Consider the following 12,036-nt stretch of genomic DNA (forward strand, 5'->3'; position numbering starts at 1 on the left):
CACTGCAATAACTGTCTCCTGGGTTCAGGCACTTCTCCTGACTCAGCCTCCAGAGTAGCTGGGACTACAGCCATGTGGCACCATTCCTGGCTAATTTTCTGTATTTTTATTAGAGATTGGCTTTCATTCTGTAAGCGAGGATGGTTTCAATCTGCTGACTTGCTTAGGTCAACCTGCATAGGCCTCTCAAAGTGGTAGGAATACAGGCATAAACTAAAGAAACACAGCCCAGATAGGAAACGTGTACAGATTCCAATGGGGACGTAAGAGATGCCTATTTTTGTATCAACTTAGGTGCACACAAATGAAGAAAACTGCCAACACCACAGTTTACTCTCCTACATAATTTCCTTATAAGCATGTATAGCAATGAAATCAGGCATTTGATGTTACATGTAAAATTTTATTCTGAAAATTTTTAAACAGATATTACATCAATACAGAATAGTTTTCAATTCAATTAGCACTAACAGTTGTAAAATTACTTTCAAAAAATAAGTTTTTATCTTAATACATCAAAAATAGTCATGGAGGAAATGAGTATCTCCCTCTCCCACCAAAAACAACCTATTTCTTATAGTGGTACTCAGGTCATAATGCAGAAACAACATAATGATTTTCCATTCAACAGCAAGGTTTGGTATGCAATAATGATGATTTTTAGTATCACCTTCGGTCTCCTTTTTCACACCGCCTTCCCCCATCATGTCCTGTAAATGTCTAGTATCTTGAGCTACCACGTGCTTCACGAGAAGCACGGTTCACTCTCTCCATAGAGGGTGGGCACATTGGTTCTTTTCTGCCACAATGCTCACCATCACTGGAACAGAAATCGCTATGGCTCCTTGAGTATCTCTCCCAACTTCTGCCATATCTATCTCGTGTACTGTTATGATCAGGGCAATTGCTTCCACCATAAGTCTTCCAAGGCCTTTGTGCAGGTGCTGAATCATGAGAGGTCCCTGCAGGGTTAATAAAATCATAGAACTTATGTTGAAATACATTTAAATATTTTTACTGGCATCACTGAAGCATGAATCAGATAAAGGACTATTTGGAAATATTTGCATTCATCTGTCTTTAATGACAGGACAGTATTTATTTCTGAATTGTTCCAAAGGCTTTATTTAAAAGAGGCATAAGAGTAGTATTGTCAAGCTTAAGGAATTTTATTCTGAATTAAACACCAATCACATTTTCTGATAATTAATGGAAATTTTAAGCTTCGTACATTTCCCAAAGCTTTATACTGTTCAAAATTCTCAGTATTGAAACAAGCTACATTTTTCCTTTATACTTTCCCTTCTAAAAAATCTGGTCTATTCACTATAATTCTGTACTTTAAAAATCAAACTTGGAGTCTTACTATAAGTCTTATATGAAGCTCTGTTAGAATTTCTACTATGATGTTCAGGATGATCTCTACCACCATGCCTTCTGTAGCCATCATGATCACTAAAAAAAAAAAAAAAAAAAAAGGTTTGACAGTGTCAGAATGAACGATTTAAGAAATCTATTGGACAAAACTGAAAAAATGTTATAATACCTATATCCTCTAATGGAATGTTTATCCTCTCTAGAACGAGCATGATCACGGTATGCATAGTGTCTGTGCATTGAAACATATTCCATGGTGTCTCGGAAACTTGGATTATTTCTGATTGCATAGGTTGAAGAAACAAATTTTTAATTATCAACATCTAGTATCAAAAACATAACTTATTTACAGCTTAAATAAAATAAAGGCCAGACATATCTAAAGGCGTAGGCACTTCTACACATACAATATGAAAAATACGCAAAAGACAAGTGGAACTGATACTCATAATTAATTACTCAGAAAATACATTTCAAAACCCAAGTGAGATATCATATTTCAGCCATACTAAAATGGCTATACATTGTAAAATGCTAAAAATATCAAGACCATGCGAGGATGCAGATAAACTGGAACCCTGACACAATGCATGTTGGATTGGAAAATGATGCAGCTACTATGAGGAAATGGGGTGTGGCCTCAAGAAAAAAACAAACTTAACATTAAGAGCAAGAATTTTCACTCATACATACCCAGAATTGAGTAACTGTACTCAAACAAACGTGTGCATAAAAGCAGTGTGGAGGAAACACCCAAACAAAAGAATGGGTTAACAGCTTGTGTAAAAAGCAAAGTGCTATGATGTGAATGAAAATTCAGGACATCAGGCAGAAAGAAAACAGACATAAAAGTTGAGTAGTGTTTGATTAAGCCCATTAACATGAAGTATGCAGAACAGGTCAGTTCAGAAACAAAACAGACTGGTGGTTATTAGCAGCTGATGGAAAACACAAAATGAAAGGGATGGCTTAACTGGTAAGGGACTTGTAGTTGGGAGCGATGAAAAGGTTTTGGAACTAGACGGGGGTTGTTGCACAACATAGCATGTAATAAATGCCACTGAATTGTTTACCTTAAAACGTTCCATTTTCATATGTGAATTTCATCAGTAAAACAACAATAAACTAGTTTTTCATTTTTCCTTTACCTACTCTTACTTGCATAACCATCATGTTTTCGTGACATATGGTCACACCTCCAGGAAGACACTGACTTTCTGCATAAAGGACCTCTGTAATAATCTCTTCCACGTGATGTGGGACCTGTAAATTTAACATGATGAAATAGTATGTAAACAGCAGAAAACCTGAAACAGTATTATTTGTTCTCTAAGACAACTGTTACAAGATATTTCTTCAGTGATTGAATCCTTCTTTCCCTAAGACACCAGTAATTCATGACACCTTGAATACTTCTCATGGCTCTGAATTATCTCTTGATTCCTACAAGGCCAGTTCTTACAAACTTAAGCCAGACACTAACACTTAGGTAAAAGTTCCCTTTTAATGGTTAATAAGTATTAGTTATTATTTTCCTTCTCATATGAATTGCCTACAACTATTAATGACACCGGCATAACATGTAAAACCATCAAAGACTTGACTGATATAAAGTTTACACATTGGTGCTTTCTCAGCTCAAGAAAGAAAATTTACCCATGTTGTTCAGTGCATCTCACTCACACAAATCCTGCAACCCTCAAATGGCTGCATGTTATATTTTCACCTAAGTGTTCTCCTTTGTCTCTAAGTGGTTGGCCCTATCTTAAATGTTGAAAAATTAAAATGTACTAGTGCAAGTTTTCTAATGATGCCCAAGAATTCTTCTCCCGGCAATAAGCAGTACTATTAAAGTGCTAATTAAACCATTATGCGTCTTTCAAAATAGAAAACACTCTCTTTTAATATACTCTTCATGTGCAGCTTCTTAGAGGTCAGGCTTCCACCTATGATGTGTTCACTGGCTAAACTTTTGATGAAAATGTGCTGACTTGTGCATTTTAAAGTCAGTAGATACCTAACTTCACGGATACTCTATTAGAAAATCTAAAATAGAAAATGCAATGTTTCCATTTTCTCCAGATTATCATGGAGGGCTAAATAAGAATTTTCATATGTTCTGCTTAAACTTCTTTGCTGAGAGCTGTTACTTTATTGTCTGGTTTTCTTCTGTTCACTCTGAAACCTTACAATTCTCCTTCTCATAATTATTATTTCTATTCTACCCTACTGCTTGCCTCATGCTGTTTCGTTCTAAATTCTCCCCTTAAATAGTTTCAACTCCTACACTAAGTATCTTCTGTTAATGTTTAAACATCCCTATAGCATCTTAACGATTAATTTTCAGCCCTTCCTATGTTTCACAAATCTGCACTTCTGTGATATCGACATAACTGAAAATGTTGGACATGCTCTGGTCCAACACCCATCTTTGAGGATGCTCTTACTATCCTAAAAACCAGTCAGAATGCCTCTCACGTAAGCATTGCTGGGGTCTCAGGATCTGGATGGCCAGGCACAATGGCTCACGCCGTGAGACAGTGTGGAAGACTGAGGCAAGTCGACTGCTTGAGCTCAGGGATTTAATGTCAGCTATGACAATGTAGTGAGATCCTGTCTCTACCGAAATATTAAAAAAAAATTAGACGGGTGTGGTGGTGCATGCCACTAGCTGCAACAACAGCAGGCAGCTTTAAGAGAGTAACTGCTTCAGCCCCAGAATTTGAGGCAGTCATGAGCCATCATCTCACCAGTGCACTCTGGCCTGGTGAAGGCAGTACTTCAACCAAACAATTAAACTGAACATACAATTTTTACATGGGAACACCAGGGGTCCAATACAAAGGGACCTACAAAATGGAAGAATTGATTTGATTAAGAAACTGACCATCAAAAAATACTACCAGGAACTTCAAGAAAAATTAAAAGCTATTCTCTAGCAAACACAGCATTAAGGAGTGTTTCCCTCACTGTAATCCCTTCATTTATCTGCAGTTTGAAGCTCAAGTGTTTCTTTACCATGAATCTGTAACTCATCTAGTGAGATGGAAAGTATTATAAAAGTTTTCAAACGGTAAATATGCCATTATGTGTCACATCTATTTTGTTTCTCAAACTTTAAGTTAAGCCTTCAGTACAAATGGCTCATTTTTAGTCATACAGAAATGACAGAATTCCATCAGGTGATACTTACCTTGACCTCTCATCCCACTATTGCTTCTAGCCAGAGTAAAAGGAGCAGACTTTTTAGGATAAGGACCTCCACTTCTCAAAGGTGGATGTCTTTTAACTGGAAAATGTCCCCTGAAAGAACTCATATTGAGATCACGAGTATATTCACCATCATCTGCATTTCAAACAAAATCTTTTGTTAAGTAACCACCATTTCTTAAATGGCTAAGTGGTAGATATTTCTAAATCTTTCCGATGCATTGTAATCTTAAACATTCACATTTGTGTGTGCTAAAGAATGTAGAATTTCTCGATTAAATCAATGCCATTCAAAATAACAAAATCCATTTAAACATCTATCAAATAAACACTCAAGAAACACTGTATAGGGCTGTGAGAAAGAAATGTGGGATAAGTGGAGAATGAACTGAGAGCACAAGCCTATGGGGTAATACCATAATATAATCAAGCTAAAAAAAAGTCAGGAGATAAACAATAAATTATTGTTCATATCGTTCTGGTATTATGAAAGCTTTTTGAAATCATATAATAAACATAAATCAAATTACACTCAAAGAAACTCAATTATTTATAAAATGATACAGTAACACCTCAGAAAAGTACATTATCTGCAAATTTCTTAACGTAATACAGAATTCTTAAAGTTCCCTTATAAAATACTAATTTTCCTCTAAGCCTATGCTCAGTTTTAATAATCTTTAAGAATCATGTATTAAATAATAATTTTTTTTACATATCTATAAAACATTTGAGTCCTTGGTGGTGTCACATATACACATTCTCCTACATGGCAGAGTATTATGAAACTTCACCCTCAAGATTAATTGCAATCAAAAAAGACAAGAAGTTCTGCCTCTTAAAATGAAGGGAACACTGCAATTTCAAATTTAGAAAATATATCTCCCATACATTACACAGCTAGCTAATAAAATTATAAATTAATGTTACATTTTTGGTGGTTGGTTAATAGATAATACAAGTTAACCAATAGGTATTTTCTCAATACATAGGTTCCTTTTTTATTAAATTAGAAATTAACCCCTCTGTCCTACTGAGTAACTCAATCTTAGGTGCCATTTTCAGAAGCTCTTCCCCCAGCAAAGCAAGATACATATGTATTTGTGAAGCCAAGGTTTCTGACATTTCTGAGTCACCGAGTCTTTTGAGAAACTGAAGTTCTATAGTCCATGACTGGAAAATACCTTATGGCAGTCCTATTTACAAATTCTCCATATTAAAAGTGAAATGGTTTTGATTTGTATACACGTCTATACACGCACACACACACACACACACACACACACACACACACACACACAGAAACAAACAAATATTGTTAAAATAAGTCCTCAAATAGTTAATAATGTCCCACTGGAAGGGTTTCAAGCTTTCACGGTATTTTGATAATACAACTTATATGAAATTCTGGGCCCCAAAGTAAGAAACTCTAAAGTATAATTAATGGAAATATGTTCAGCAGACAATCTGTGGAGAACACGTAATCAAGATTCATAAACTCAATTTACTTTGAAATTTGTCTTATTTCAATTGAAAGTAATTAAGATTTTAAAATGAGTTTCAGATAGTAGTTTAATCATTCTCATTACACACTTTTAGTACTTATAAATCATGTCGCTTATTAACATTGAATTAATTTTCTGTAATTTCTATATTTTCTAGCTTTTTGTCTTTCTGTGCTTTGCTTCCAACTTTATATATTAAAATGTTACCTATGCGTCCTCCACGTGAGGGATGCCAGCCTCTAGTCGGTCCACTCTTTCCTCTTGCAGATCTCTCTTTTCCTGTGCATCTACTCTTTCTTGAAAAACATGGTGTTCTCTGCCTGCCAGCACTTTGAAAAAATGGTTTCTTGGCTTGTTCTACTTTTAACACTTTTCCATCCAAAAACTAAAAGTATTAAGCATACCATCAGCAACAATGCCACATTTGAACTAATTACATTTTAGAGACTTTTTTACATCAACTGTATTTATGTTCTAGATGTTTTCTCCTAAACAAACTTTCTTTTCCTGAAATGCCCACGTTGTGAACATAGCAAAACGTGCCACAATCACTCAGACCATGTATTCTGTTCAAAAATGAATACCAATTCCATTATTTAAACTCTGTAAAAAGGCCTCCACTATTAAAAATAACATATAAAATAGTTAACCCATCACAAATTGTATGGGAGAATGTAGCCCATCTGTTCTTTACAATATAAAATATGTTTCATCTTTGCATTCACATCACATATTTAAAAGTTTCAGTGTCTTGAGGCTACATGAAAGAATGTGTCATTTGAAAGCATAAGGTTAGTTATTCAAAGTGGTTAATCACATTATTCATTATGAATTCTTTCTTGATCCTGCTGCTGTTAATCACATAAAATGTCCAAATATGATTTACACTTCTGTATCTACTCTAGTTCTGTTTCAATAAATGGGACCCCTGTTTGGTGTCATTCATGTTTTCTGCCTTACTCATTTCTTATCTTCCCAAGAGGCATTCCTGAAAAATGACCCTTAACATAGTACTTCATGTTATTTCTCAGAAATGGTTTACTGTCCTAATTACATTCACAATAGCTTTTCTCAGTTTAATCTTTTCTGTAGGCCAAAGTAATGATTGAAAACAGTTCTGGTAAGAACTCTATTTAAACATTACATGGCTTTTGTTATTTGGGAAAGGATCTTAAATCCCGTCCAAGACCTGTTGCAGCCAAATAAGCAGTTCTTCCTACCTTGAGACATCTTCTGTCATTTCTTGGCCCAGAAGAATTTCCCCTGTTTTGTGCAGTTGCTTCCTTCCTAGTGTTCCAAAGTCAGCCACAATTTCTTAAACCGTAAGCACCCCCTGAAAACTCTAAGTACCTTCTTTATTTCCCTTCTTAACACCTCTCTACATATAACGTTTATTTTCACTTTTCCATAATAAAATGTGTGAGGCAAGGCAATTTGCAAAAGACATCTACAAAAATTAACCTGTCTTGATCACGAAAACTGGGGAAAAATGGACAAACATTACGATATATAAGTCAAAAGTGTCTCCATACCTAGCATGAAACCATGAACCAAATCAACTATCAGCTTGTACCACAACTTAAAATATGCGAGGATTAGGGTGAATAAAAATGCACTGTCTGCTATTTACCAGGAAGTGAGATACACAGAAGACAAAGAAAATCAACTCGAAAAATTTAAAGATGCACTAAAGACAATTTAATGATCAAGTGATTAATATATGGTATGGTGAGCACAAAATTCCTATAATAGACACTGAGAAAAAAAAAAAGAAAATCTAAGTTGTTCTTAAAGGATAAATTGCCATTTGTCCAACATTTACATGGAAGAATAATACTCAAGTGGTCCAGGAAAACATATTGGGGATGGCATCAAGTATAGCAGGAACTAAAAACAGATTGCCATAATGATATACAATAGAAAAGCTCCAGGGCATCTCCAATGGAATGATCTTGACTGCAATATAAAGGAATTCAGTAGGGAAGAAAATTGCATAAAAGTTTAAAGCTGTAACAAATACAGAGTCTCTAGAATTTCAGACTCCACAGGACAAGATGCCATTGTTTGGATCAAAGCAAGTCCTAAAACACTCTGGAAAAATTAACAAGGAGGTATACATGTTACCTAGCAAATAGGTATGCATGTCACCCTGGTTACAGGAGAGAAAAAAAAAAAACGTTCTTAGGAGAAGGGTGCATGAATGGGGCAAAAATGTCAGTTACTTGTTCCATTATTCAACTTCAATGTTCTCCTATTATTTTCTATTTTCAAGTACTTAACACTTCTTTAAGCGGTCTTGTTTAAATGAACTTTCTCAAGAATGTATTTACAGAAAATGGGAGAGGATCGTTCCTTCTTGTGAGTATGTCTAGATATCTATCTAAAGAAGATTTATTTTTTTTAAGTCTGCCTAGATGTCTATCCACGTTTCTCTGTGCTATAGACGTTTTACTATGAATTGGATGTAATTCCATTAATAGCCATTTAATAAACATGACTTCTTTTCCTCATTTTCATCAGAGGTCATTCTAAGTTTTAAAGCTGTTCAAAATCTTTGAAAACCTATTTACACTCATATTGAAATGAAAACATAGAAATTGGATTACCATACGATAATTTACATAATGTTCATTCCAATATCCTTCCAACTACACTTGCATTTATATGTCCAAGGAAAAGCATAGCTAAACCATTTCCATTATACTATTTTCAAAGTGTACTAGTACTAAAAAGACATAGATATGCTGTTAATTGAAGAACAGAGTTAGAATAGCACTAATAAGGGAATCTTACCTTTCCATTCCAATCTCTGGCAGCATGCTGAGCATCTGCAGCATTCTCAAAAGTAATGAACGCAAAGCCTCTGCACTTCCTGCGTCGATCTTTCAACAACAGAACTAAAATATATGAAAACCTTTTCATTTATATAATGGGCTTACGATAGTAGTAGCTATCTGAATGTGACATCAAGAAACAAGCAAATTGCACTTCACATCCTTACTATGATTCTTAACACTACATCACCCCTATAGACAGCCTATTTTATGCCCTATCATTCCCTACCACCAAACAAATTTACTTTTGCTTGTATTGTAATAACCTAGCTTGTGCTAGCCTAACTGACTCCATCTAAGCCGTGAGCCTGACATGCTTCATTTAGCTTCTCCCTTTCTACCTCGGACCCCTCCAGGTGCATTCCTGGGTCACACTGCATTCAAAGCTTTGAATCCTTAAGAGTAGTTCACACTGTTCCCAGTACCTGTAACCATTGTAACCGCCTCCTGTTTGGCAAGTCTACCTGCTACTGTCAATACCCTTCTTGGTGATTCAGTGTATGGGAAGTTCCCCCTGTTACCTCCCTAGATGCTTGTATGCAAATACCCTTAGCAACCAACTATCCTGGGAACCTCCTGCCCCCTGGTTACAGGTGCCTTATCTAACTTCCTTGTTCTGCTTCTGTAAAATTCCGCTTCAGCTAGGCTCCCCCTCCCCTACCTAAATCAAGCTATAAAGGGAAATCAGGTTCCTTCATCGGTACTGAAAGGTTTGGAGGGTGAGCAGACTCTCAGTCCCTGGCAAATAAAGGACTCTGAATTTGGAACTCAGAGAGTGGCACTCCCCTTCTAACTGACTTGGTTACAAAACTATCCCATTGGCAGTACTATGCAGGGGAACTTTAACACAGACCCATCACCTGCTGCCATGAGAATATTCTGAATACCAAATAGAAACAACAGGAGTTTAAAAACAAAACAAAAAAATTATGAAATCAATTACATATGTTAAGTATATGTTTACTTTGGGGAAAAATATGTATATGTTGGTTTTAAGGGTTACCTTCTGACACGGGACCATGTCTCCCAAATACTGCTTTTAGCATGTTTTCATTGGCTTCTCTAGTGAGCCCACCAATGAAAAGCTTGCCAGGGCGATCTGCTTCCATAATTTTGCTGTAAATGGTAAAAAAATACATCTATATTTAAATAACAATAAAAAGGTGAAAAGATTAAATTTTATTACATCCTGTGTTGAAAACTGATGTGAAATTCCCTTAAAGAGGCTGACCTCTTTTAATGTACCTTACTTCTTATATGAAAAATCTGTAACATAAAGAGCAGAAGGGGGAATGGCTTCATGGATTAACGGTGCATTTCACTACATACCTAGAAAAGCTCTTTAGGAAAACTAGATAAGAGAAGCTATTCTAATTATACAAAGTGGAAATACACAGGATTCCCCAATTTAAATGGTATTATTTGAAAATTATTTATTTATGAAGCACAATTTTTTTAAGAGGTAAGTTTCCTGCTGCCAATGTGCACTGCTCCCTGCAACCTCCTCCACCCAGCCTCAAGTGATCCTGTCACATCTCAGCTTCCCACATAGATGGGACTACAGTGGCCTGCTACCAGAGCTGGTGTGAGTCTGTGTGTGTGTCTGTGTGTGTTTAAATACATCCAGGTTGCCCCATGTTGGTGTTTTGTGTGTGTGTGTGTGTGTGTGTGTGTGTATGTATGTCTTTAAATAGACCCAGGTTGTACCATACTGACCAACTTTGAAACTCCTGGGCTCAATCGCTGGAGCCCGCTCAATCACATGTGCCAGCATGGGTCTACCAAAGTGACGGGTTTTCACGGATGAACTGCCACGCAAAACCTGATATTTTGATAAATGATTAAATTGAGCTACTTAAACTACATGCTTTCTTGGGGGAGAACCTTTTAAATATTGTATAATCTTTTCGTGATTTGAAATATACACTACCGAGATCGGGTATCCACAAACTCTGGCTTTCAGCCATAAATATCTTTGGCCTTTCAGAGACCCGGCTGCAGAAGAAGGAGTGAACCACTCTAAGTCTCTGACCCCCGCCTACGGTGGGATCGGCGGAGGCTAGGAGCAGTACTCTGGCCTATGTATGCGAGAAATCCCAGTGGCAATCTCCTTATGAGAATGTAACGTCTGAGAATGACGTGAGTTGCCACAGCTGCATGACACCATCCTCCCTGTCACCCTGCTGCCCCACACTGCGCTCCACTGAGCCCCGCTGCCGCCCAAACTGCCCCATCACGCTGTTCCAAGCAGGACCCCCGCCCTAACCCGTGCTCCTTGGTAAGCTGCCGCCTCTCCGCTCGGCAGCATGTCCACTCTCCGCCTACTTCCCCGTACCAGCCCCCTGTCTGTGGAAAACCTGCCTTCCTCTAAACCGGTCCCTGGTGCCAGAATGGCAACAGGTTAAAGGACCCCCATTATGTTTCTCAGACTAGTCTCCAACTCGTGACCTCAAGTCATTCTTACGCCTTCACTTCCGAAAATGTTGGGATTACAGGAGTACGTCAGTTTGCCAGGTTAATACAAAACCTTAAGCGCATCTATTTGCTTCTGTTTTCGGCTACCTACCGCCATTTATCTCCAATACCAACACTTCTTCCATTTAAATTATTTATGGTACCAGCGTTACATGAAACATCTTTCAAATACTGTCATAGAAGGAATTAAGGGTTTAAAAGAGGCAAATGTAAACTGATTATTCATGGTTCCAAACTTCTACATACCCGAAAGTTACACAATTTATGTTAAACTTTGCTAAGTCCTGTGAAGAAAATCAGAAATGTGAAATGTGCTAACTAAAAGTACAAGGTTTTTTTGTTTTTCTGCTCACAGTGTATGAGCACACTGCCTGTGTATGTGAGTCAGGACCACGTTCACAGAGAAAAACCGTTTCAATAAAAAGTGCACAGGAAAACAATGGCGCCCCAGGTCCATCACCCACAAGTTGCCCCCACATTGGACATGTCCAACAGTAACAGGAAGAATCCTCAAGAAACATCAATGAGTTTAACAAACCTGAGTTTCCCACGAGCACTAAGGACGACCCCCTCTCTACCGTGTCCTCCCATAATTCAACACCCGCAGGCTGAAAACTCCACCCGCTTTCGTTGAC

At 37.1% G+C, this 12,036-nt stretch overlaps 1 protein-coding gene across 1 annotated transcript; it reads right to left on the bottom strand.

The window, feature by feature from the left end:
• Positions 1-720: 720 nt before the first annotated feature.
• Positions 721-10,035, bottom strand: LOC108296162 (RNA-binding motif protein, X chromosome-like). The gene is made up of 8 exons (XM_017518568.1): positions 9,930-10,035; positions 8,886-8,989; positions 6,300-6,477; positions 4,571-4,723; positions 2,526-2,640; positions 1,547-1,657; positions 1,367-1,455; positions 721-962 (listed from the first exon to the last, which is right to left on the bottom strand). Exons 1-8 carry the CDS (start codon positions 10,033-10,035, stop codon positions 721-723), a joined length of 1,098 nt encoding a protein of 365 aa, XP_017374057.1.
• Positions 10,036-12,036: the final 2,001 nt, after the last annotated feature.

This window comes from Cebus imitator, unplaced genomic scaffold (assembly GCF_001604975.1).
Source record: "Cebus imitator isolate Cc_AM_T3 unplaced genomic scaffold, Cebus_imitator-1.0 Scaffold687, whole genome shotgun sequence".
Lineage (NCBI taxonomy): Eukaryota > Metazoa > Chordata > Mammalia > Primates > Cebidae > Cebus > Cebus imitator.